Source organism: Cyanistes caeruleus, chromosome Z (assembly GCF_971803275.1).
Source record: "Cyanistes caeruleus chromosome Z, bCyaCae1.hap1.1, whole genome shotgun sequence".
NCBI classification, from domain to species: domain Eukaryota; kingdom Metazoa; phylum Chordata; class Aves; order Passeriformes; family Paridae; genus Cyanistes; species Cyanistes caeruleus.
Window position 1 is genome coordinate 5561363 of NC_141732.1, and position 27252 is coordinate 5588614.

Consider the following 27252-nt stretch of genomic DNA (forward strand, 5'->3'; position numbering starts at 1 on the left):
GTGTCCGTGTCCGTGTCCGTGTCCGTGTCCGTGTCCGTGTCCCTGTCCGTGTCCGTGCCCGTGTCTGTGTCTCTGTCTGTGTCTGCGTCCCTGTCCGTGTCTGTGTCTGTGTCCGTGTCTGTCTCTGCCTCTGTGTCCCTGGGTGCTGGAGCTTCATGTGTTCACCCTGTGTAAGAGATGAAGATTCTCTCATCTGTCTCACAACCGTCTCAAGGACAGAGACTGAGACCCTGAATTTCACAAGGCACTTGGTTTAGGGGTTTGGGCCTAGCTGAGATGGATGTTTGCTAAGTGATTGTTTGCAGGTGGTTGCACGGTACACTGCCCTCGTTCCTGCTGGTGTACAAAGGCTTGCAAGACGTGGTTTGCTCTCTACCCTACCCCTGCCCCCTGCACAATGGAATTCATCACAATGATCATCAGTCTCCTCTGGTTTTGGCCCTATGCCCCTTGCTTTGTAATATCTATAAAATTACACCCCAAACTTACCTTCCTTTGAGATCTCCCCAATGGACAGAAGACCCTGCGTTGATGGATGGCTGAGTGGACCTCGACGTTGGTAGCTATAATCCCCTTACTCTCTTTTCCTTCTGCTTTGCTTTCTCCTCTTTCCCCTCTATCACATATTAGTGCTGATAAGCACTCAATAAAGTGTGTTTCACTTTTTAAGTCCCTGGTTTCCTGATAATCTTTAGTACTCTAAGATCAAATCAAAGAACCACATCGTGAATCCCACCTTGGGGATCGTGACACCCTGGCAGCAAATTCTTGGATATCATGAGTGTGATAAATGGAAATGATTCATGCTAACTAAATTGTTACTATTTAGAAAGTTATTGTTAGTAGCAATCAAGGGAATTAGTGTTACAAGGCAGATGTATCCCTTTACAGGTGTTACATGTTAAAATTAAGGTACAGGATGTAGTTTTGAGCTAAGTAATGTCCCAAGACAAAATTGACCTTGAGATGGACAAGGTTGGAATGCCTTTAGGCATGAAGCCTGAAATTATGAAATGTAAGACTAATTAGTGGAACATAATGCTTACTTCCATAACACACCGCTAATGTGCACACGCAACCTGTAAGGCCATCCAGAGAACAATGAGGATGAGTGTAAGCCTTCATCCAAAAGCCCCCCAAAAGAAGACTGAAGAACCCTAGCAACAAGTGAGGCATGCGCTGTGAAGAATAGTGATGGAAAATTAGAGAATCGGAAATAGGATGAGATTGGCGGGAAACATTAAGGGATATGTATAAGCATACAGTATATAAGTTTAGTTTGAATTGCTTTGTTTTGTACGTGAGGTAGGGCGGGAAGCCCTCTCCATACCCTGGTCGGTTTTGCTTATGCTTTAATCATACTTAAGTACTGGCAAGCTATATTCATATATGTGTCTATATCTATATATATATATATGTGTGTGTGTGTGTGTGTGTGTGTGTGTGTGTGTATATGTACACACACACACATATATATATATGTCTATATATATATGTCTATCTATATGTATGTGTGTGTATATGTACATATATATATACATGAATATATTTATTAAATTGTATTCTTTTACTAAATGGTATTCCTTTTATACAAAATTGCTATTCAATTCACTAAATTATATTCTTTTATTAAATTGTATTCTTGTATTCAATCCCACTAAACTGTATCTTTTTTTTGTTCTTGTTGTTATTAAATTGCTGTTAACTCAATAGACCTAAATTGACTAAATTTCAATTTCATTTATAACAGTGAGTATGAGCTTGGATTTACCCAGGCTTTGAAGTGAAGAAACCTTGGATCTATTTCTCTATGGAGTTCCTAGGAAACAAAGCTACATTTTCAGTGGTGGTTCGATTGTATTTTGATTAGTCTCTGATGGACTTGTGGGTTTATTTGCTGCTGGAGTTGAAAGGAGTTGATCAATAGTTTACTCATGTAAGCATGAATTAACTATTAAGAGTCAGCAAATATTAATCACAAGCCTAAGAAGCAGGATGCACCTTAGCCTTGTCAACATAAACAGAATGCACCTTAAGAAGAGAAAAGGAGCAGAACCTGTTGAAACTGGCGCAGAAACTGCTGATGAAGGACTGTTCATGCTTCAGAAAGAAAGGTGAAAAGTGCAAAGTGAGGGAGACTGCCAGCCTTCATCGGAATGACCCCTGTGGAAGACTCGCAGCCTTCCTCAGAGCAATCACCACAGGACACTGCATGGGTGAGTCAGCTATGCTAGTGATATGAATGACTTTCAAGAAGTAACTTGTATAACCAGTCCTATCCCAAGGAATGTAATGAACATGCATGAAATTGAACGATAAACTGTGCTGTGTAAAGTGCTGAGTGTGTGTGTTAGGAGGAGCGACCCCCATGTACCCGGCGCCGAATAAAGCCAATCCCTACCTCACTGAGTCAGTGTCTGAGGTGACTCTTAGCTCAGCATTGGAGCAAATCAGAGCAGTTGCTGAATATGAATCATTTTGAGTAGCGTGCTATAAAAATATAATACTGAGAGGGTGAGCATCTTTTGTTCCCGAACAGCAGTTTGGGTTTCCAAAATGTTGTTTGGATAAATTAATTCTATGCTTTGCAGTTTAGTTTTGTTTTGTTTTGAGACTTTTCTTTCCCAATGGTTTATGAATAGCTAGCATAGAGTTTTGAATAGGAGACTGTCATTGTGCTGCTTTAAAATAGAAAAGATTCCATGAAATAATGGAAGCTGGAGTTTTTCTTGTAGTAGCATAAAAATGGATTTAGTGATGTAGTCAGTCACTTTTGTGTATAAATATCCAGTTAATATAGCATTAAGAAAGACGTATTGTAGGTGTAGGCAATCCATTACTAAAAAGATTTTCTGTGTCCTGAAGTTGGTGCATCAAGGATCTCTATTTATTTCTTGCTTCTAATTTTTACTGTTTTCAATTTGGGGTTGCTTTTCTTACTGTTTTATTTGAGTCTCAATGTTTCAGTGATCTTGTCTTTATGTTGTAGGCTGTAGTAAAGCTGAGCCACTGCTATCAGGATTGAATTGCTGTGAATGGTGGTGCGAAAATGCTTAAGGGCAGTCTCTGACACAAAGAGCTGCACTGTTTGCTGCTCGAAGTCCCATACTTAAATAGTTGATGTGGGTCTGTGCAAGTGTAATCTCATAACAATTCTAGTATAATATAGTGCTGGTTTACAGATGAATCCTGTGAAAAGCAAATGCCAGATGTCTTTCAAGAGACGCTTATAAACAAGAGATTTGTAGTCTGTATTTTGACAAATCTGTAGACATTTTTGGGAAGTGGGTAAATGGTGTTCTGCTCGTAAATCACAGGCATCCATTTACAGACCAAATGGTGTGAGCTTGCTGGATCAACATATGCTTCAGATGCAATGGTCATTCAGTTATCAGCATTTTGTAGCAGTTTTCCCTGTGTCACATTAAAATATCCCCATGGACAACGTTCTACATTGAGGCTGAGGCATAGGAGATGGGGGTTTTTGCCCAAAATCTTTGAATTGTTTCACTTTCTGTACTAAGTCAGAATTTCTTTCTGTGGCACTTGAAACAAACTTTTTAAGGAACAGCCTCTAACCAGTCTTGCTGTAAACAATTCTTTTTCCATGTCACTGCCCCTTATGCAGTAGGATCTGCGCTGTCACTGTAAACCCTGAATGTTCTGCCTTAATGTCAGTAAAGTCAGCAACAAGAAGAAAACCACTACAATTCTCAGTGCTTATATAACTGAGCATCCTATTTCAGGCCCTTCACAGTCATTCATGGGACTACAGGTTAAACCCAACAAGCCAACACCTTAATACTGAGTGTGAAATACATAGAAATGTTAATGTGTGATGTTGTTCTGCCTTTACAGTATGTGCTTCTAAACCAATTACATTTTCCTTCCCGAATGCAGTTTCTTTTTGTTGATAGTAGCAGTGTTGATTTCAAGTTCATGTTTTATAACTGAATTCATCTTAAGAAACTAACATTCATGTCTGATGTATATCCTAATCTAGATGAAGAAAAGTGAACGTTCCTTTGCTTTTTGAGGTATTCTTTTTTGGTGAAATACATCTGCCTGTTTGACTTGTGGAGCTTGGCTGGAGCTGATTCAAAGGTATATATTCATCTTCCCAGCAGGGCTGGCCTTTAATGCTGAATCTGTCCTTAGCAAAAGGGTAACCAAACGAGGGCTGAAGGCTGGAATTCCACAGAAAAAGCAAAGAAAGGTATTTTGAGAGGGTTGAGAGGAAGAACAACCATCTGTAAAGTCCCAAGCAACTTGCTTAAAGGGCATTTTGAAAGGGATTATGTTAAAATGGTTCTTGTACTCTGGGTTAAATGCATGGGAGAAAAAACAAAAATAGATTCTTGAGGGGTCCAAACAACTTTACTGGAAAACTTTAGAAAATCAGTGAGCTTTGGCAAAAAGTTTGGTACAGCACCCAATCAACATTAAACACTTCTCAGAGCATTAACTTGACCCATTCCACTTTGCAAACTTCAAATTTGTTTGATGTTAAATTACTCAAAATGATGTTTCTCCAAGAAGAGGGAATTAGAAGAAGAAAAAGAGAGAAAAGATACATAAAAGCACGCATAAAGATACAAACTCCTGAGTTCCAGTGGTGTTCAGATAGACACTTCAAGATGAAAGTAGTACCAGGACATGTGGCCTCATGCTGAGCCTTAAACATCCTTCAGCCTCCATGGGCCCACCCCTCAGGTGGGACTTCTGGTCATTTGGCCACACAGAAGCTGGGTCAGGGGCTCCAGGAGTGGAGAGTGGGACGTTTCCTCTAGTGTGCCAGTGCCTGGCAGCTCAGCCAGGCTGGGATACAGGCCCTTTGGCAGATGTGAGGTAGTTCACTGCCTTGCCCGGGGAAGGCCTGACCTTTTCTCCTCCACACACGTGTCCCAGAAGCTCTCAAGACATCGATCTTTCCAGTCTCTGACACCGGCACAGGAAATTCTGCAGGGATAAATCTGCTCTGGTTTCCAGTGGGCAAGTTTTCCGAATAGAAGGGCTGATGTAACTTTGATCTTCTTGTAGGGACTTCCAGTTCGTATTCATTAGAAGTGAGCAGAGTACTATGACCAGGACTAGAGGGGTTCTGTGCCCACCTGAGTGGAGGAAAGGGACATTCAGCTCTCTTGGACTGTGTGGATTGTTAGCCTGGCACTTCGGACCCACAAGAGCAGGTGGCTTTGGTCAACAGCAGTGCAAAATGTACCCTGATGCCACTGAGCTGTCTAGGGGCAGAATCCATCTCTGTTCCTGGGGTGACAGGGAATCCCAACAGCTGCCTGCACTGCAAGCTGAAGAGAGCCTTCAGCTCAAACAGCCACAAATGATAAAACGCCACTGGCGCAGAGGCCCTGTGTATCCTCGGCATAGAGTACTTCAGGAGACGATGTTTCAAGGACCCAGAAGGGCATTGTTGGGCTTTTGGGATAGCTGCTGTGGAGACAGAGGAAATTAGAGAGCTGGTCCCTGGTGCCTCAGGGGACCCTTCTGCTGTGGGGCTGCTGAGGGTCAAAGAACAACAGGTACCGATCGCTACCATAAGAGTGCATTGTCAAAAATACGACCTCAGCTGGGACTATGTGACCCCCATCCATGAGATGGTTTGTGAACTGGAGAACCCAGGAGTGGTCAGCAAGACTTGCGAGCCTTTGCAGTCCCATATGGCCTGTGAATAAGTCTAAGGGAGAGTGGAGACTGACAGTGGAGTATCATGGCCTGAATGAAGTCACACCATGTGATGGATTTGCATTTAAGAAAAAAAGTAGAAAACACCCACAGAAGTTAAGGCTGCTAGAGGCTGATGGGAGTATTTTTCTCCTGGCCAATAGCTGGCCATTTTTGAGAATTGACAGTAGTTTTGACCATTGAAAAGTGAGATCAACCTGTGAACACCACCCTTTGATACCTAAGCCTGAGAATTTCTGTTCTCTTTGTTTCCGGCTGTGAAAGGTAACAGGGCTCTGGTTCAGCCTCCTCCCCCCCAGGCGGGACAAGGCCACGGGGGGAGTGGGGCTGGCCGGAGTTGTGCGGTTCCCAGGGGGGGATGGAGACTGTGAAGACAGGAGCCCCTTCTCAGAGGGGCTGAACCCCTTGCAGGGCTCGCTGAGCCTTGTACAGGGGGGCTGCCGGGCCAGGCCGGTTCCTGGCTCAGCTGCAGTTTCTGCCGCTGCTGAGTTCCACCAGAGACTGCTGAGGAAGGGGAGGGAAAGTCATCAGCCTGCAGCATGCTGAGATGCTGACCACACTCCCCCAGAGCAGCCACCGAAAATTCTCCATCACAAACAGCCGCAGCCTCTGCCCAACAGAGATCAGGTGGCCATCCACAAGGCTTGAGCCAGATTTTAACCCTTTTATTACCCAGATGGGACCTGCAGATTTAATCCTTTTCCAGAGAGAGGAAAGTGAGAGTGATTCACATGTAAAGAGACAACATAAACCATCCAAGTCAGTAAAAGAAAGGATCAAGCCTCAAAAGGGGAGCGAATGAGAAGATGCACTAATAAGCTGAAATATTCTTTTGTTAAGGTTATGGAGATGGACAATAATGTAGTGAAAAAAACTCCTTTAATTCATGAAGGAGTATTTTGGGGGTATGAAGTATTTCAAAGCATAGATCTGAGCAAAAGTAATCCATTGATGAAGCTGAACAGATGGTGAAGCAGTTGTGATCTCATGAAATGCTGGAACAGAGAAAGAGAAGTGAGAGTTGCCGAAGACTTGTGGCCCCCAAGAGGAAAAAGAGAAAACTTCTGTTTCCAGAGAGGCTCACAAAGACAGATGAAGAGAGCCTTTGCCTTTGAATGACTCATCCTTAAAATGACATCCCTTGAGTTCATGGCCCATGAACACACCTCTGAGTGGTGTGAAATGGGAGGAGAACCTGATGGCAGAGTTTTCCGGGCAGCTGGCATCAGAAGAATAGAAAGTCATGAGAAAACTGTTTTCTTGTCAAGAACTCTCCATAGAATGACAGAAGAGAACTTCTTTTTCTCTACAAAGACTGATGAAAAGGATACTATGTACTATGTAGTTGTGACTGCTTTAACCACCAAGTTTTGTCTCTAAGTTGTCAGTTGGACAAAAAAAAGTTGAGTAGTGGGGAAGAAGTTTTTTTTTTATTCTGGTTTTTTATTCTTGTAGTTTTGTTAATAAATTTTCTTTATTCCTTTTAAGTCTGTTTTGCCCTTCCCCTAATCCATATCTCACAGCAAGAAAGAAGTAAGTTTTTTAGTCTTTTTTTTTTTTAGCTTGTGCTTTAAAACCACGGCACACCATCACCGAGTGCTGCCATGCTGGGCGTGCACAAAGTTCAGTGTAAACTGGAGTCCACAGCACCATAGACATAACTGGCACATTTTTCTCCATTACTTCATCAGGAGAGTGCAGGTGCAGTTTGCAGGTGCACAGGAATCCAGTATAGCCCCGGGGCTGGAAACACAGCCCCAGTATTTATCATGACACTGGAAAAGGGTGAGGCTCTAGAACATTTGCAGTATATCCACTACATCATTGTATGAGGCAGCACAGCAGGGCAAGTTTGGAAAGGAGAGAAGATAATCCAGATCCTCCTGAAAGCTGGTTTTGTCATAAAACAAAGTAAGGTCAAAGGAGCTTCCCAGGAAATTCATCTTCTGGGAGTAAAATATCAAGATGGATATCATGCGATTCCAATGAATTCAGTGAAGAAAATAACAGATCTGTCCCCTCTGACTGAGCAAGAGGAAAGTTTCCTAGGCCCCCTGGGTTTTTGGAGAATGCATATTGCAGAGTAGAGTCAGATGTGACTTAGAGGAATAATTTTAAGTGGGGTCCTGAACAAATTAAACTGTTTATACAGTAGCCCTTGGGGTAGTCAATACAGGACAAGATGTGAAAAATCTGGTGGATTTATGTTGGGGTGGGTAAAAACCTTGACTGAAGGCCATGTAGTTGTGGAGAGTAAAGTATCACCCACATTGCCCCCTGTTTAGTTTTATGTAAATGTTGCCAGAGAGTTCTATAGTTTCTTTGTTATCACTGGTTAAGATTTGGTGCATTATTTTACATATTCCTAATCCTCAGCTTTTTTGGGTCCCTTTCCCTCAGATGCCGCCCTTACCTTGGTTTATATAAGTTACTGTGTTACCCTGTCCCTCGACTCTTGTGTGCATCCCCATATGATGAGTTCGGTGGGAGAAATGCAGCACTCAATATGAATGATCAGCAAGTCTCGTTTATTGGTAACTCTAACACCACTTATATAGCATCAATAATTAGGCTCATACATAGTGCAAAAAGCAAACTCATTATTGGATACTTCATTTAAGGTCAACTCCACCTAATTCTACATTCCTGTGATCGCTCATCTATGCTGAATTCACATTCTTCTGATCACAGCGTCCTGTTCTCAGTTAACAGTTATCACCAAGGCCTTCCTGACTTTGCAACATCTCACACCAACTGTACTCTATTGTCTAACTCTTTCCCAGCTAACTGCTGCATGGGAATATGACCTTTGCTCTCTAGCCATTCCTCTATAATTCCCCTGTTTTCTTTTTGTACTAACAAAACTGTAGAAGTAGCCCTTTTTACCATGTTTTGCAAGCATTGCAGTATGCAAGGAATAAACAATAACACAATCACAATGATCAATATAACAACAATTGCCATTTGTGCCAAATTTTTTAACCATCCTGTGAGACCTAGGGATTGAAACCATTCCTCTAAAGGATTTGTTTCTGTGGTTAATTTTTTCATATTGCTCTGTAGTTGTTGAAGACGAGCATAAATAGACACTGAATGATCAGAAAGATTCATGCAACACATCCCATCAAAATCCTCACAGCCATGGCCCTGTGCTAATAGCAAAAAATCAATAGCAGCTCTATTCTGCAATACAGCATGCCTAACACTGTTCATATCCAAAAGCAAATCAGACAAAACCTTTGATGTAATATTAAACTGTTTTCCTGTCCAACATGCCAGTCGTCGTAACTGTGTTAAGGCTTGAGCACTAGATACTCCAGGTGTAAAAATAGATGACACAATCACTGTAGGACGTTCCCAAAGTTCAACCTTATCTTTGCATTCTGGCCCCAATTGGAACACACTTCTCTTTGTTCGTAACCTGGTTCTATTGGCTCCTAAGAGTTGCTGTACAGTGGGTGCAAACAAAGTCAATTTCCCAAAATAACAAGGCCCACCATAAAGGTTTGCTGGCAATCCTTGCCATGCACGATCTCCACAGATTAGAAAAATACCAGGTGGTAATTGTAAAGGTGTACTACTAGAATTTACTTTGTGAGACCAATTGCCACAGTATGCATCATTATTTTGCAAATATAGCAAATTTTGTGGAGAAACATTTGTACCATTTGGCCCATGAGACCTTTTGGCATAATTGTTCCTAGCCCAATTGACAAAAACCAAACAGTAGTTGCTAGGGGCTGAACCTAACAGTCTTAACTCTTGTGGTTCTGACCCAGTAACATTTAAACCTGTAGCAATGTTCCAATTTTGAGCACCAATGGGATTTGCTGAGATTAAACCTGTGTCACAGATATTAATCATTAATTTACCTGGTGGAATTTCACATAATGTATTGTTTGCTTCCTTGGGTGTTTTCCAATTCTTTGTCCAGTTTTTAAACATTGTGGCATTGAGTGAATCATCTAAAGGTGCGCCCACTAAACAAGTTCGAAAAGCATCCGAAGGGGTAGCCATTGAAAGGCAAAAATTATCCTGTCCAGTTTGATTAGCCCACGTTACCCACATATTTTGTCTTTCATCCATGTCAATCAAAAACCCTTCATTTCCCTCTATTATAGTAAACCACAACAACAACCTGATCAGAAATAGTCCTTTAAGGACTTTAAAAGGATTGCGGCAGTTCAGCCAGCATCTTGGCTGGATCCCATGTGAGATCTTGCTTCCCTTTTCTTTTACCCCTCTGCCTCGCCCGTCGATTCGGTTGCTTCGAACCACAGGGTGTTCCATCTTCTCGGCAGCAGGGATAACTTTCAGGGAAAGACCCTTTCTCTCGAGACTGCCGTTTTAAGAATTGCTCCCAATTTTTATTTTTTACCCCTGGAATATCACACCTCACCTGTGTCAGTGTCTTGCGACAACGTATTGTGGTTATTTCAATAATATATGGTAAAGGGGTATTAGGATGATAACAATAATTTTCTGGATTTATGCCAAAAGCAAAAATCTCCCACCATCTATCAGATCCTTTTTCAAATTGTCCTGTTTGCACACCTTCCTGTAATGCAATCTCAGTTAAATTTCTTTCAAAGTTATAACACTCTGTACAAATCCCTCTTGGAGATCAACCCCACTTAGAATGTATCCACCACTTTTCTTTACACACTTTACAAATGTAACATACAAAAGGATAGCATTCACAATTCGGTACTGTACACAAGATTTTCATGTGAGAGTTCATCAGATCCCGTCTCTATGTTGATGGTAGAGAGCGAGAAGTATCTGCTAAATTTTCTGGATCAGCTGAAGGTGAATCACTGGGATCAGCAGGTTTAGTCCATCGCCTCGGCACCCAGACAGGCCCTGTGGGGGTAGACACACAAAGAAAACCACGTCCCCAATAGAGTACTTTGCAGGGACCTCCCCACAGACCTGTTTTTGGATCCTTATAGCGAACCCATATTGGGCTTTGAGATTTCTCTGCCTCAGGTGCACTATGACGTATTGCTGCAGGCAAATTACTGTTTCCAAAAATACACAGAAAATTTAAAACAAATAAACAGCGCAATAATCGTTCTTGTGGATCTTTGATCTCCCTAAATTTATTCAGATATTGTTTTAGGGTACCATTTGCTCGTTCCACTATTGCCTGACTTGTGGGGGAATGTGGAATCCCTGTTATGTGTTTGATTCCCCATGATTGCATCACCTGCTTAATTCTACTACTGCAATTAGCAGGCCCATTGTCTGTTTTAATAGAACGTGGAACTCCCATGACTGCAAAACAACTTACTAAATGTCGCTCAACATTCCATGCTTTCTCACCAGATTGAGCTGTAGCCCAGATGTAATGACTGTAAGTATCAATGGTGACATGTACATATTTAACTCTCCCAAACTCTGCAACATGAGTAACATCCATTTGCCACAACTCATTAGCCTGTAATCCTCTAGGGTTTACCCCAAGACCTAATCCACTACCTTGATTATGAAAACTACAAATAGGACATGCTTTGACAATAGCCCGAGCCTCCTCTAAAGGTATCTGAAACTCTCAATGGAGACCTTTCGCATTTTGATGAAAGATGGCATGAGCTTCTCTAGCTAATGTCTGTGGTGGGACAGGACTATTTTGTGACAATGAAACCAATCGATCTGCCCTAGCATTTCCTTCTCCTAAACCCACATCCCATTTGTGGCTACGAATATGGATAATAGCAAAGGCAGCAGTCCTCAACTTTACTGCTCTTTGAAGTTGCAAAAACAGTTCATATAAACAAGGATTTTTTACTTCCTTAATGTCTGCATTTTCAATACGTTCACTCACTCCTGCAACATATAAAGAATCAGTTACCACATTAACAGGACCCTTAAACTGCACCAAAACCCAAACAACAGCAACTAATTCAAGAGTTTGTAATGTGTCCTCCTTTTGAGCTGGAATAATGTGATGATTCCATTGTCCTTCTGAATTTTGCCATGTAGCAGCAGCTGTACGAGATTTCTTTCCAGCATCAGTGAACACAGTTGATGCCTTTGGTAATGGCACAAATGATCGTTTGGGCTTTTCAATCCAGTTCTGCTGGCCTATCCATCGTAGTGGTATTCGAGGCACTTCCTCAGTACTGACCACACTACTATTGTTAAGCAATGCTTCCTGCAGTGTGGAGCTGTGAATTAAGTACCAATCCAAAGTGTCCTTTTTTATTGGTATCTTAATTTCAGCTGGATCTGTGCCCATAATTTGCCACAATCGCTTCCGACCTTGTTTTATCAGGTTTGCTAAAATTTCAATTTTTTGAATCAAGGTATGTCTCTGATGTAGTGGTGGCAATAACCACTCTAATACCCATATCTCCCCCGTTTTCTTTTGTTGCTGCGTTAAGGCACCGATAAGATATTGAGGGCCAAACCATACAGTAAGATTAATGTCCAAGTCTGGATCTCGCCTACGAACAACACCTGGCTGGATACAGTCCATTATTTTATTGAGAGTTTCTGGTTGTTCACTGGTGACCTGTATAGATGCTGTAGGATCAGTTCCTTTTAACAAAGGTCGTAAGTATTGTAAAAGTTCATTAGGAATACCCACAACAGGTTTAAGCCATTGTAAATCTCCAAGCAATCGCTGAGCATCATGAACAGTATGAAGTGACATGTTCAATGACAGTTTCTGAGGGGCAACATACTGCTCAGTTAAAGTCCACCCGAGATATTTCCATGGGGATGACTGCTGTATTTTCTCAGGTGCAACAACCAGTCCATTCTGAAGTAGTTGTGTTTGAATGTCCTTAACTTGTTTATCTGCAAAAGGTTGTGACTGAGCAAAAAGAATATCATCCATATAGTGATAAATAATAGTTGTAGGCCATCGAGCACGTAGTGGCTGCAAAGCATTATCAACATAAAGTTGACACAAGGTAGGAGAATTACGCATACCCTGTGGTAAAACTGTCCATTCAAACCTCTTGTCTGGTTCTGCTTGATTTAATGAAGGCAAGGTAAAAGCAAATCTGCAAGTATCCTGTTCATGCAGTGAGATAGTGAAAAAACAGTCCTTTAAATCAATTATTAACAAGGGCCAATCTTTTGGTAACATTGCAGGATTGGGCAAACCAGGTTGTAGCACCCCCATTGGCTCCATTTTTTCATTTACTGCACGTAAGTCATGCAGCAATCGATATTTCCCAGATTTCTTTTTTATAACAAAAATAGGAGTATTCCAAGGACTTGTTGAAAACTTTAAATGTCCTTGTTGATATTGTTCCAGCACTAATTGATGAGCTTGTTGCAGACTTTCCTTTTTTAAAGGCCACTGTTCAACCCATACTGGTTCCTGGATTATCCATTTGAGTGGGATTGGGAAAGTCCAAACAATGGCCTCTATTCTAAAGGGTGCTCATTGGTCAAAACAACACCAAGTTGTGACAAAATATCTCGTCCAATTAGACATTGAACCTTGTCTGGTAATGGAACAATTGACAAAATAGAGCTGATGACCTTCCCATCTAATTGAATCTGGATTTGTGGAGACCTTTTTGCTAAAGTTAAACCTTCCACCCCTGTAACAGTAACCATACTAGGCAACATAGGCCATTCCTGGGGCCAATATTGTGGAGCAACAATACTTGAGTCTGCCCCAGTATCCAATAGTCCTTCTAATTGGTGGGATTCTCCATTATAATTGAGAACAACAGTTCGCTTGGGTCGAGTGTTTAAGTCCAGAGTAAGTAATGTAAGTCCTCCTGTAGAACCAAATCCACCCGTACCCCGTGATTGATTTTTCAATGGTGTCAATTGATGGGTATATTGCGGCAGCAGCACCAATTGTGCGATTCGCTGTCCCTTATCAATTCTGGCTGGTGGTGCCAGTGTATATGCCATGACATATATTTCACCAGAATAGTCCACATCAATTACTCCAGGTAAAATAAACAATCCAATTAAACTAGCAGATGAACGTCCCAACACTATTGCACCCATAGCTTTTCCATTTATTATCAGTGGTCCAATAATTCCTGTGGGAATCTTGTAGGGCTGTGATGTCAATAAATCCACAGTCACTGAGGCTGCCAGGTCAAGGCCGAGGCTCCCTGCTGTGGCAGGCTGGAGGGAAGTTGCACTGATGTTCCGGCAGCTGCTATTTGTGTCCTGGCACGGCGGCTTCTCGCGCTGGCTTTCCCGTTTCCCGATCGCCGGTGGCAAGCACTATCAGCATGAGCATTGGACCGACACTGATTGCACCAAACAGATGACACAGTACATTCCTTTCGAATATGTCCAAGGTTGCCACAGCGAAAACATTTGAATCGGGAGGCTGGAATCCTGCCATTGTTGGTTGTAGCCGCTTGTAGGGGTGCAAGAGCTGCTAAAACCTGACTCTGATCAGATGCTAAGTCTTTAATTGCCTGGACTAACATTGCCTGTGAACCCACTGGTATATTGGACATCCTCTCTAATGCCTCTTCAATAGTCCAGTTAGCATTTAGGGAATTTAAAACTGACCTGGTTGCTGGATTACAATTTTGTAATGCACATTGTTTTAACAATGCTCCCCTCATATATTCAGGAACACCTGCCCGCTCTATAGCTGAAGCCGCTTTATCAATAAATGCTCCAAATGGTTCATCTCGCCCTTGCTTAATACCCATATAAGATGGAATACCTCCTGGCTCCTTAATCCGATCAAATGCAGCTCGCGCTAACCGCATACCTTCTCTCAATTTATCTGGTCCCAAAATAGCTTGTGCTTCAACTGGACTATATGGTCCTAGTCCCATAAGTTCCTCCAAAGTTAGTCCATGCAGTGGATCACCTGCCTGTCTCTGCACATTCACACTTTCTTGACAATAAGCTTGCCAGTGTGCATTAAACAACAACTGCTGATGCTGACTAAGGATCAATTTCATAATACTCTTACAATCTGCAGGCAACAAAATCTGTGTACCCCACAAATAATTAATAATCTGTCTAACCGGTTCACTGGTCACTCCAAACTGACTGACTGTAGATCGCAACTGTGATAACCATTTCCAATCTAAAGCTGTAATTTGAGCTTGTATTCCTCCCCCTTGCATTGGTGCAAAGGTTACAGGACATGCTACTTCCAATACAGCGTCTGCTATTTCCTTATCTCCCTCTTGCAAAATATTCCGTGCTAATGTAGCCCATGTTTCTCTTCTTTCCCGTGCAATAGCCTCACTTAACTCACGCCCTACCCCAGAGACAGATTTATTTCCCATAGGGGAGGATGGTAATGGTGCTGAAGGCTCCGTTCCAGAATCAGGGTTAGTAGGTGAAGGAATTTGAGATGATACAAAAGAATTAGCAGCTGGAGCAGGAGTCAGTGGCTGAGCGGGGGAAGTCAGTGGTTGCGCGGGGGGGTTCAAAATTACTGTATTTGTGGCGGGTGGCAATGGACACTCATTAATTCCCTGTAAAATTCTGTTTTTTGACATAGCTGTAGATGCCTGTGTGGCAGCTGCCTGTTCAGCCTGATACTGCAAAAGAACATTATGAACTGTCCACCACAGTTTTCCCAGTTTTTTAGCAGCTTTATCATCATCTAAAGTAGCGTCCCACAATTTATCTCCAAGTTTTCGCCACTCACTTAATTCATGAACTGTATGGGGATTCTGAAAACAACCCTGAGCATACCCATAAGCAAGAAGTCCAGGAAGCTCCTTGCGCAAATCAAAATCTTTAACCTGTCGCTTTTCTAAAAAGCAGGTAAATAAATCATATGCTGCTTGCCTTTCCATCTTACCATCAGCACTGTTGCAGCCCTACAAGGTTTCGGCAGCACGTTACGGCAGGACTCTCCTCTAAGGTCACCTGGGCACGGCAACCCTACTGTGTGATCAGGACCCTCCTCCGAGGTTGCCTGGAATGCAGCACAGCTGTTGCTTTTCACCGTCCTTGCTGCGGAGGACCCGTCCCCTGTCACCGACTCTCGTGGCCAACTCCTTTAAAAGGTCCCAAAGGTCCCAAAAAGCTCTGAATGTCCCAAAAAGTCCTTAAGGTCCCAAAGGTCCCAAAGGTCCCTGTTCGGGTGCCATTTGATGAGTTCGGTGGGAGAAATGCAGCACTCAATATGAATGATCAGCAAGTCTCATTTATTGGTAATTCTAACACCACTTATATAGCATCAACAATTAGGCTCATACATAGTGCAAAAAGCAAGCTCATTATTGGATATTTCATTTAAGGTCAACTCCACCTAATTCTACATTCCTGTGATCGCTCATCTATGCTGAATTCACATTCTTCTGATCACAGCGTCCTGTTCTCAGTTAACAGTTATCACCAAGGCCTTCCTGACTTTGCAACATCTCACACCAACTGTACTCTATTGTCTAATTCTTTCCCAGCTGACTGCTGCATGGGAATATGACCTTTGCTCTCTAGCCATTCCTCTATACCCATATGTGTTTGGATTATGTGTTTGTTATTTTGCTTATTAAAGATCTTTTTTTTGGGTCACACAATCATACCCATCCCTATTTATTTTCTCCACCCTCTGCCCTGAAAAGGTTTGTTGCAGCCACCCGTGCTGCATGGACCCTGTCCAGGCACCCAGCAAAGCCACTCTATCACTCCCCTCTGCCAAGTGGGCAGGTAAGAGAAAATATAGAGGCAGGCTGAGGGCATGGTCCTGTGGCAGGAGCAGCTGCCCCTGATGCCTGCTGTGCCTATGGCTTCTGCTGCTCTGTGGGTGTGCAGCTGCAGCAGAAGCTGTGGGAAGAGGTGCTGCTGCCATGGCCATATGGCTCTGGGACCCCATGGCTGTGCCCCCCAGTGCCTGAGTGCCGCCCACAGCAGTACCCAGAGATTTTCTGAGGGAAATCACAATTTATTTCCTTCTCCTTGAAAAAGGTTTGCAAGAGCCCAGCTAGAGCTACTGGTGGAGCAGCCTCTGGCAGGCCTAGGGAGAGTTCTAGGGCCCGGGCTCCTTCTTTTGTCAGACATGTGGGGGCCCAGTGCACAATCAGTCCCTACCCTGGGAGGAGATGCAATTGATGCCCTGGACAGGGGGAAGCCTCTGATGCACCAGCTTCCTCCTCCTCATCGGAGCCTGTGGGGCTGCTGTTGGGAGTCCCTTGCTGGGAACTGCTGGAGCTGCAGCTGTTGCTGCTGAAGCTGGAGCTGCAGCTGTTGGAGCTGGAGCTGCAGCTGTTGCTGCTGAAGCTGGAACTCCTAGAGTTGCTGGAGCTGGAGATCCTGGAATTGCTGGAGCTGGAGCTGGAGCTGGAACTGGTGGAGCTGGAGCTGGAGCTGGTCTCAGGGCCATTGTTCTCATCTTCTGTGGGCAGAAGCCTCTGGGCCTCCTCACGGTGCTGGCCCATAATGATGCTGATCACATCATGGACCAGTGGTGCTGTGTGTTCCTCGAGGAGAGGCTGCAGCACCTCAACCAGAATCCCAGCATTTGGCCCGTGGATGCAAAGGCCATGCAAGATGCTGCTCTCTATGGCATCTACCACCCACCACCAGCCCTGGTATATTCCTGCCAGCCTCTCATGCAGCCAGGGCCGCACGGATTCCAGGAGATGCTGTTGTTGACGGAAAGTTTCTGCCCAGACCTCAGGCAGGACACTCCCCACAAACTCCAGCCCTGAACCTTCCTGCTCTGCTGGAGACACTGTCCCCTGTGGAGAAGATGAAGGGGACACCACAGGAGGATGGGAGCTGTTCTCATCCAGAGAGCCAGGAGCTCTCTCTGCCTGGCTGCTGCCATCTGGCAGCTCCTCAGGGACTGTGATGGGTATCTCCAGATAGTCGTCTTCTCCATGATCAGAAAATCGCACAGTCACTATTGCTCCTCTGCAGAGTGGGCACACTGGATTTCTCTGTGTCCACCGCAGGATACAGCCCAGACAAAACTGGTGGTGACAGGGCAAAGTAGAAGCCACATCCTTAAAAGTGTCCTGGCGGACGGGGAAGTTGCTGTCAGTCTCTGTGGACATTTTTGTGCTCTTCAGCACACTGGGGAGAGATAAGGATCAGCGGCTGTTTTCCCTCACTGCTCCCACCTCCTGCAGGAGGGAGAGGCCATGGTCATCAGCTGTTCTGGGGCAGGGAGGAAGAAATGGCCAGGCTCCTGGGGAAGGCCACCCTCCCAGCTCTCTGAGTCCTGTCATGCACCCCACAGCCGCCCTGGTTGGACATTTTCCTGCACAGCTTACCCTCAGTGCTGCATCTGCAGTGCTTGGCTGCCTGAAGCAGGCAGGGCAGGGAAAACAGGAGTGATGGCTCTGAGGCTGGCACCAAGATGGGCCAGTAACAGGCACCACCCAGCACTAGAGAAGCCTGGCTTGATCCTCCAGTCCTCACAATGTTGCTTGGATGGAGTTCAGGCTGCAGCCAGACTGGCCCAAGCTCTGCCAACTGAGTAGAAGCAGTGAGGAACACAAGGTCGTCATCCATTCCTTCTGTGATGTCACAGTCCACTGCTTGGTGATATCAGTCCCCACTCATCAGTGACAGCAAAACCTTTCACCTTCTGGTCACCCCAAGATAAGCAGTGAGGGGAGTAAGGTCACAACCCATTGCTCAGGGATGTCACAGTCCACAGGTTGGCCACATCAGCCTCCTCCACCTGGTGATGTCACAGAGCAGACCTTCCATCCCTGTAGGTACATGGCATCAGAGAGAAAAAAAGGAATATAATTTCTTATTTCCAGCTTCTACCTTCCCATATTGCTCCCTCCTTGGTCACCTGCAGCTTGTGTCTGTGTCTGGGTGTCTCATCATGCTTTTAAAGTTCTCCCTGGGATACACTGACAGGGCACAGGGAAATAATTCAAAGCAGTGCCAGGAGGCATTAGTGAAACTGGCCAAATAGAAACTTTCTAACACAGTTTTGAGTATTGGAAAGCAGGCATTCTTTATTACACTGTGCTGGTCACTCAGAGGATCCCTCCTCTAATTGAGTGCCCCGAGTGTCAGGTGAACAGAGTTTTTATCGTACACACTGATTACATGTTCATTCGCTATCCCTTCTTACTTTGATGTATATTTATTACTTTATTTTACAAATTTGCACCCATTATTGGAAGTCCTTATAGTTTTTGGGGTTCTGTACTTCAAAAAGTACACTGTTCAGTGTACTTTTTAGGTGGCTGTCCCTCGGCCCTCACTTTTGAGTAAGCACAATATCATTTTTTGCACAATAACTTCTGCTTTGTCAGCTTTGCAGAGCTGAGCTGGCATCCTGCTTTTGTTTTGCATGACTTCTGTTTGCCTAAGTTACATCCTTCATCCACTTCTTCAAGGCTGTGCTGCTCTGTTCTGTGGTCCTTACCAAGTCCCTCCTTTTCTTGAGATAAACTTCCTTGTGGGAACTAGTTTCTTAATACTTCTATTTCATTTTACAGCATAAGGCCTTATAACAGGTATAGACTGCTATTTTAACAAAGTCCAGGTGTGTAAAGTTTGGTCCAGATTTCTTCAAATCCCCAGGAGATGTCATCTTGAGCTAAGGAGTTTTGGCTCTTTTGATTCTGGAATAATGTATCCATGATTTTGCTGTGTCCATTTGAATGCAGTAAGAGTTGGCTACAGAAGTTGGAAAGGTCCTACTTTGGCTGTAGCAGAGCAGTTCCCCAGTCTTTCAAGCACACCCAAGCTCCTGGCTGGAACTTGTTCACTGGTATGTCCAGTCCTGTTGATCTGGTATCTTTGGGTGACTTTACTTTTAAGATAGCTTTGGGAGCTGGGGGGAAGTTGAAGCTGCTGGAGGCTGATGGGACTTTTTTCTCCTGACCAATTACTAGCCATTTCTGAGAACTCCCAGTGATTCTGACCATTGAAAAGTGAGATCAACTTGTGAATACCTTCCTTAAGACTCAAGACTGGGAATTTCTCTTTCGGTTTCTGGCTTTTGAACAGGTAACAATGCTCTGGCTCGGCCTCGTCCCCCCCAACCAGGCCGGACAAGGCCGCGGAGGGTGGGGGGAAGGAGAAGAGCGGAGGCGGCCGGCCTGACTTGATTTGCAGTTTGTGCCACTGAACTGGAACCTGACTCCATGAACATCTGCAGCTTTCCATGACTTGAACTCTTTTACTACCTGGAGGAGACTTACAGATTAACCCTTTTTTCCCAGAGAGAGGGGAAGAGAGAGAGAGAGGGGGGGATAACCAGCATGAAGAAGACATCATAAAACCATCAAAGACAGTGAAGAAAAGAAGTAAGTTTTAGATGGGGAAGAGAGAATAAGGAAATGCTTTAATAAGCTGAAATACTTTTCTGTTAAAGCTATGGAGATCGACAATAGTGTTCTGAAAAAAAACCAAACTCCTTTAATTTATGACAGAGTATATTGTGGGGAATAGAGTCTTTCAAAGTGTGGATTTTGAGCAAAAGGTGGAGTAGTTGTGATACAGTGAGGTGCTGGAACAGAGGGGAGATGTAATAGTTGAAGATTTGGGGCCATTAAGTATTGCCTTCAGCGAGGTAGAGGACCTGGTTCAGGAACGGCACGGTGACCAACCCCAGGTCACTCAGTCCATTTGCACACAACACCAATGCCATGAATGGCAAAAATGGCATTTATTGGTGAAGAATTTGACACTTTAAAACCTAGGTTCACAGTGTCACTCCCATCTGGTTTCATCACAGCTAGGTGTTATTGGCTAATTACGAGGGTCATTACCGTAAACGATGGAGGAGGGGGTTAACTATCTTTCTGTTACATCCCGATATCTTTTGACCGCCGGGCCCTAGCTGCCCACAGTTAAGAGGCAAAGAAAAATCTTCTGTTTCCAGGGAGGCTTACAGAGACAGATGAAGAGAACTTTTGCCTTTGAATAACTCATCCTTAAAAATAACATCCCTAGACTCATTTAACCCATAACACATCTCAAAGTGATGTGAAATAAGAAGAGACAAATGATAGCAAAATTTTTCTGGGCAGCTGGCATCAGAGAAATAGAAAGCTATAACAGAAGCAGTTTTCTTGTGAGAAACTCCATAAATTAGCAAAAGAAGAATTTTGTTTCTCTACAAAGACTGATGAAAAGACCATGGCAAGAATTGAGACTGTTATAAACACCGAAGTTTTTTGTCTCTATGTTGTCATGTAAACAAAAGAATGGCTAGGTAGTGAGGGAGAAAAGAGTTGTTCTGGAAGTTTTATTCTGGTTTCTTATTCTTGTAGTTTTTGTTAATAAACTTTCTTTATTCATTTTAAGTTTTAAGCCTGTTTTGCTCTTGTTCTAATCCATATCTCACAACAAAAAAAATAAGTAAGTTTTCTAGTGATTTTTTAGTTGCTGCTTCAAAACCATGACATCTGGAGATCACCACTCCTAAGAGAAATGAGGTAATTATTCAGATCAACCTCTCCTTATATGTGTGTGTTTCCTGAAATGTGTGGTACTTGGTAGGGTTGATCATACAGCAGCCCATAGGGGCTGATTTTGCTGGTGTCCCATGGTTGAATTCTAATTTGAAGTAGAGCAACAGGTAAAGTTTGGACCCGTGCCAAGGAGGTTTCCTAGCATATTTTGCCCGACTGCAGTTCGATTGTATGATTCATTCTCTCCACTTTGCCACTAGCTTGGGGTCTATAATGAGCATGAAGATCCCAAGCTATTCCCAAGGCTTTCCTAACCTCTTTTAGCCCTTCTGCAATAGTGGGAACCTCTCTCTGATGACATTCCCAAAGGTACCCCAATTTAGGTATTACTTGGTTCAACAGTATTTTAGCCACTTCCCTAGAGTGGTTGGTGTGACAAGGGAAGTCTTCTGGCCAGCCAGAAATGGTACCCACCAGAACTAGGATGGATTTATACCTCCGTGTTCTGGGAAATTCAGTAAAATCCATCTGCCACTATTCACTTGGAACACCTCCAGATTTTATGGCTCTTAGCACTGCGTTGTGAACATCAGGCTTGTTTCTATTACAAACTATACATTTTTTGAGTCTTGATTGTACAATCTGAGCCATTTCAGACCCAATTATAGATTTTTTGCAAATTTTTCAAAAGTTTTTCAGTAGTCCAGTGAATGGCTTTGTGTTTGCAATTTGCTATTTCACAGAAGAGTGATCCTAGGACTACTTTTTGCCCAGTTAGGATGACTGCCAATCTTATGGATGAAACCTTGCTTCTATACTTTCAATTCTTTGACAATCCCTAGCACTATACTCTGTTTTGTCTACTGGGAGAGGTATCTCTGACAAGAGTGTTAAAACTTTGTTTTCTAACATGTCTTTTTCTGCAGCCTCATTGAGCTTAATATTTCCCCATTTCCACTTTGGTCTTATCTACTTGGTGTGCTCTGCAATGCCTGATGGCACCTTCCACTGGTTTCTTGATACTTTCAAGTTGAGCCAAGATTTGTTTTCTGTTTTTGATGGATGTGCCTTGAGATGTCAAAAGGTCCTCTTCTTTCCAGAAGTCCCATTTGCATGTACCACTCCAGAACTTTATTTTGGGTCGGTTCAATTGTTAACTCATTTTCCTTTACCCAATTGCAAAGCTCAAGAGATTGGAATTAGTTCTACTTTCTGGACAGAAACATCAGAGGGGAGTGCCCCCAGTTTGATTCCCAACCTCGTGTTGTGGAGTCACTGCATATCCAGGTAGCTGGAAAGGAAGATTGAGGACATGGTCCTGTGTCAGCAGCTGCTCCTGCTGCCCACTCTGGCTTTGGCATTTGCTATGCTGCAGGTATGCAGGTGCAGCAGGATTTCCTGGGGGAAGTGGTAGCGCTGCTGACACGGCCCTGAGAGTCCAGGGGCCCATGGCTGTGCCCCCCAGCACAGGGGGTGAGCCACGGAGGGGCAGAAGGGGAAGGGCATTAGAAGGGAGAGAAAGCAGTGTCCAGGGACCGTGTGAGGGAAATAACAATTTATGTCCTTTTGGCTGAATGAAGAGTTCCAAATGCCCTGCTAGAGCTGCTGGTGGATTGGCCTCTTGCAGGGCTGGGGAGAGCCCTGGGGCTAAGGTCCCTTGTTCTTTTGGGGCACCAGGTCCACCTGGGCAAGTGGCCCCTGTTCCAGCCAGGAGCAGAGGTGCTGTTCCTTCTGCCCTGGGCAGAAGGACCTGCCACTGTCAGCCCTTCTTGCCACAGGTCCTCCTGATGCTGGTCCTGCCCTGCAGGGATGGGCACAGGTGAGGAGTGGCTGTGAAACCCAGGGCAGGGGGTTTAACATGAACTGCTCTCAGTGAGTTGTCTGGAAGTAAGAGTTTTCCTTCTTCTGCTAACCAAGGCTGTCAGTGTTTCTGTGTTTGTATTAATCAGAAAGATAAGAGTATAGGTTTGTGGTTTAATGGAGAGCAAAGGGGTGTCTGAATTCAATTGATTTCAATTTTTTTTTTTTTTTTTTTTTTTGTAAAATGACAGTTTGTCCATGAAAAGTCTGCAAAACACACACATCTTTTTGGAAGTGCACAGAACCCACTGTCTGTGACCTCAATACTGGCAGAGTGACCCTTCAGAACCTTGAACTGACTAAGCAAAGGCATGAACTCTTTTGTCTTTGTTTAGAGGAAGAAAAATACCAAACCTGGAAAATCTGACTTATTCAAGAAAGTATAATTCTGTTCATCATTCATTCAGACACCTGTGAAGCCAGGCCAATAATGCTCTCTTCAATGATTTAACACAGCTGATTGACATAAAATCACTTGGAATTTTGGCCTCAACTGTCAATGATATTTTGAATATGAGAAAGTCCATGTAGGGGGGGAACAGAATGCATTTGGACCATTCAATTTTTAAATTTTATTTTCAACACACAGATCCTCTCATTTTTCCTTCTTTAGCCTTAAGCATTAAAGTCAATCATCTGCAGCTCAAATGTAACTGTTTCTGCTCTTTTGCTTATTTTTTTTGTTTTTTTTTTGATGAGCTGAAAATATTCAATTGTAATTTGCTTTATAGAATTGTCACTGTGGTACTGGAAAAAGACCACAGGACTTTTCTCCCACCATAGATTTTTAAATATTTTAAAATATTTTATTATATTTTTATTCTAATAATCTTTTATTATAAAGATTATTTGGCAATATTTAATTTTTGCTTTCTTTGTAACTTTATTAAGTCTGCACTTTAAAACAAGCGCTACCTAGCAGGCTTTCAGTTCAATTACAGCAGCTGCTTTTCAGCTGGCTAATTTTCCTGTAGGACTAGACAAGGAAAGTAATCACTTGCATAATAAATGGAATTGATTTGTGCTAACTAACTTGTAACTATTTGGAAAGTTCCTATTAGAAGCAATCAAAAGAATCAGTGTTACAAGGCAGATGTACCCCTTGACAGATGTTACAGATTAAAATTGAGATACAAGATTTAGTTTGGAAGATAAGTGATGTCCCAAGATGAAAACAACCTTGAAATAGACAAAATTGGAACAACTTTAGGCATTGGGCCTAAAAATCATTAAATATAAGACTAATTACGAGACATACATAACATAACGCTTGGTACACACATGTAAACCTGTAAGGTTATCCAAAGGACAATGAGGAAGAGGAGAAGCCTTCGCCAAAATACCCCAAAAGAAGACTGAAGACCCCCTAACACCAAGTGAGGCATGAGCCGTGAAGAAAAATGACGTAAAGTCAGAAAAATGAGAAATAGGAGGAAACTTAGGGGAAACATTAATGAATATGTACAAGCATACAGTATGTAAGTTTAGCTTGAAGTGCTTTGTTTTGTACATGAGGCAGGGTAAGAAACCCCCTCTGTACCCTGGTCAGTTTTGTACGTGAGGTGGGGTGAGAAGCCCTCCCCGTACCCCAGTCGGTTTTGCTTATGCTTTAATCATACTTAATACTTACTGGCAAATTATATATATAAATTGTATTTTTTATTTAATTGTTTTCGTTTATTAAACGGTATTCTTTTATATCAAATTACTATTTAATTTACTAAATTCTATTCATTTTTATTTAAACTGGTGTTAACTCAAGGGACCTGGTTGTCTGAAATTCTAATTTCATTTATAACAATTGGGAAATTGAGTTTTCCACATTGTTGCAGAGTAGGAATGGTATTCCCCGGTTTAGCGCTCACACTGAACCACCTCAGACCATGTGCCACTCACTGACTTCCCCACCACTTTCCCTGTGGCAGGATGGAGAGGAGAACACAAATAGGTAAAGATCATGGGTTGAGATAAGAACAATTTACTAGAAACAGCAGTGAAACAAGAACACAAACAGTAACAACAACACTAAAAGCAGAGTGTACAAGAGGTGAATGAGTCACATAGGACCACAAAGGACTTGACATGCCCCATGACTTACAGCACACTGGCCAAGGAAGAACAAATGCCTTCCATTTCCCCCTGCCATGTGGGAGGTGGCATGCAATTACCCCAAGGTCCTGTCCATGCTCCTCCTGGCTGCTGCAAAAGTTACCCCTGTCCTGGCTGGATCCAGGACACAGGATCTGCCCTGTGGGTCCTGGCTCCTGCTCTGGATGAGAGCCCCCACGGCATCTGCCCCAGCAAAAGGGACTTGAGGACAACCTCTCACTCACTGACATTCCCCCTCTGCCCCTGCCCCAGCTGCCTTTTTGCCTCCATCCCCTTTTTTTGCTGCAGCAGTGCTTAGGAGTACTTAAAATGCTCCTTTCCAGTTTTCTTTAAGTGCCTCGTTGCTCTGCATTTTGGCATAGACACAGTTTCCAGGTTGATGAGATGTACCTGAGCATGCAGATTCATCAGGGATGGTCAAACCAGAAACCTGTGCAAAGATGAGAGCACTTGTCCCAGAGATAATAGACATGGTCTTAAATTTTCATTTCCTATCATATTATTTTCTCCAGAAAGGATTGCAACTTGGTGAGGTCTTCCATAGAGCACTTCATATAGGCTGACTTTTTCTTTAGAAGCCATTTGAATTGTGGTTCTCAGAAGGGCAAGGGGAAGTGCTTGTGGCCAGTGAGTTTTCCTGACCAATTTTACTCCTTTGTCTTTTTACACTCTGATTTGGTCTCTCAACCTGGCCACTGGGGTATGACCTCCATGGGCTAAGTAGGTCCCATTGAACTGGGAATGTTTTGCATAGATTTTGTAGAATTTAAGGCATGAAAAGAGAATCTCTATCTGATGACATTCCAAATGGGATCCCCAACCTGAGTATTATTTCTTGTACTTCTCTAGCTTTGTTGGTGTGGCAAGGAAAATCCTCTGGCCGTGCAGAATATGTGTCCACTAAACCTAATAAATAGCTATATGGCTCTTATTGAGGTAACTCAAGAAAATCTCTTTGGCATTAAGCTCCTGCACTACTTCCCTTTTTTGTGATAGTTACTGGCAGTCTTCTGTAAATCTGTGCATTGCTCTGTAAGCAGATTTTACATTTTCTCTCTATACTTGTCACAATCCCTGTCAGCCTAGCGCTAAGTAGCTGCCTTTTCAAATTGTCTACCATGCTTTCAATACCCCAATGAGTTTCTTTATGTTTATCTTCTACAATTTATCTCATTGCTTGTGGCACTCTAACTTGTTGGTTTCTTGCTACCCACCACCCTTCAGGATTCAATCAGGCATTAAAAGCTTTTGCCAATTGATTATCTGCATCATGGTGTTTTGTGACTGGTTTGGAAAGGTTCACAACTTAGGGAAAAATTGCTTTGTTCTGCCACCTCTCTAGCAGTTTTGTCTCCTACTCAGTTGCTGATGCTGGCTGGTGTTTGGCTGAACTGGTGAGCTTTGCAGTGCATTATTGGTACTTTAGCAGGGAACTGGACACTCCCAATGCTTTCCCTATTTGATTGGAGATCCTGATTCCCTGTAGAAGGATCGAGAAACTTAGTAGGATTCACGGCAGTAGGTGTCTTTAGTGCCATGTCTTTAGTTCCAGGAGTACTGCCTGTTACTTTAAGATTCTGCTCAGGGATAACCAGTGACCTCCTTTTTGCTCTAAACTAGACACAAGCAGATGCAGGACAGAAATTGACATTTATTTCCCCATTAATTTTCAGACCTATTCAATCAGTCAGGACCATGGGCCCTCCTACTTTGATGCACACAGGCCATCCCTCAAGTACATTATTCAGTTCTTTTTTGAGAAATATGCTCCTTTCCACTGGTTCTTTCCTGCATTTCTAGTCTTTGAGCTAAAAATGGATCTACTGTGCAAGGTGAAGGCAGTCATGTATGAAGAGTGCCAAGAGCTCAGTCAATTCTGGTAACCCCAGAGCAGAAGTCATGAAATTTAAGATATGAAGAGCCTGTTGGACATTCAGGAGTCCAGTGTAACACCTCCTTGATTTCCTTTGATGTTTCATACAAAGGCTTTTCCAATAGTCTGTAATTGGGGATCCATAATCAAGACCATGCAGTCAATCACAAAAAAGGACACAGTTCTTTTCTAGATCTGGTGTTGGACAATTTGCTTTCTTCCTTTCTGTTCCTCAAACTACCCTGTTCTTGTGTGTGTGGAAGCCAGGAGACCAGACATGCACAGATATGGACATGGTCTTGTAGAAAAACACACACACAAAAAAAGGAAAGACAAGATTTCTTGGGAAATGAGCTTTGGAAAGTAATACAGGACACATTTTCAATTACATGCTTTTGTTCCCTCCCCCTG

At 43.2% G+C, this 27252-nt stretch overlaps 3 protein-coding genes across 4 annotated transcripts; all 3 read right to left on the minus strand.

The window, feature by feature from the left end:
• Window positions 1-8375: 8375 nt before the first annotated feature.
• Window positions 8376-9587, minus strand: LOC147648015 (syncytin-A-like). Its single transcript, XM_086867725.1, has one exon. It carries the CDS (start codon window positions 9562-9564, stop codon window positions 8446-8448), a length of 1119 nt encoding a protein of 372 aa, XP_086723851.1. The 5' UTR covers window positions 9565-9587; the 3' UTR covers window positions 8376-8445.
• Window positions 9588-13656: 4069 nt separating this feature from the next.
• Window positions 13657-15528, minus strand: LOC147648016 (uncharacterized). Its single transcript, XM_086867722.1, has one exon. It carries the CDS (start codon window positions 15459-15461, stop codon window positions 13761-13763), a length of 1701 nt encoding a protein of 566 aa, XP_086723848.1. The 5' UTR covers window positions 15462-15528; the 3' UTR covers window positions 13657-13760.
• A 1003-nt stretch (window positions 15529-16531) lies between these two features.
• Window positions 16532-18089, minus strand: LOC147648017 (uncharacterized). Of its 2 annotated transcripts, none has more exons than XM_086867726.1 (2): window positions 17886-18089; window positions 16532-17735 (listed from the first exon to the last, which is right to left on the minus strand). In XM_086867726.1, exon 2 carries the CDS (start codon window positions 17664-17666, stop codon window positions 16695-16697), a length of 972 nt encoding a protein of 323 aa, XP_086723852.1. In that variant the 5' UTR covers window positions 17667-17735; window positions 17886-18089; the 3' UTR covers window positions 16532-16694. The 2 variants fall into 2 exon arrangements, with proteins under 2 accessions (XP_086723852.1, XP_086723853.1); XM_086867727.1 differs by having other exon boundaries at window positions 16532-17685; window positions 17886-17973.
• Between the last annotated feature and the right edge of the window lie 9163 nt (window positions 18090-27252).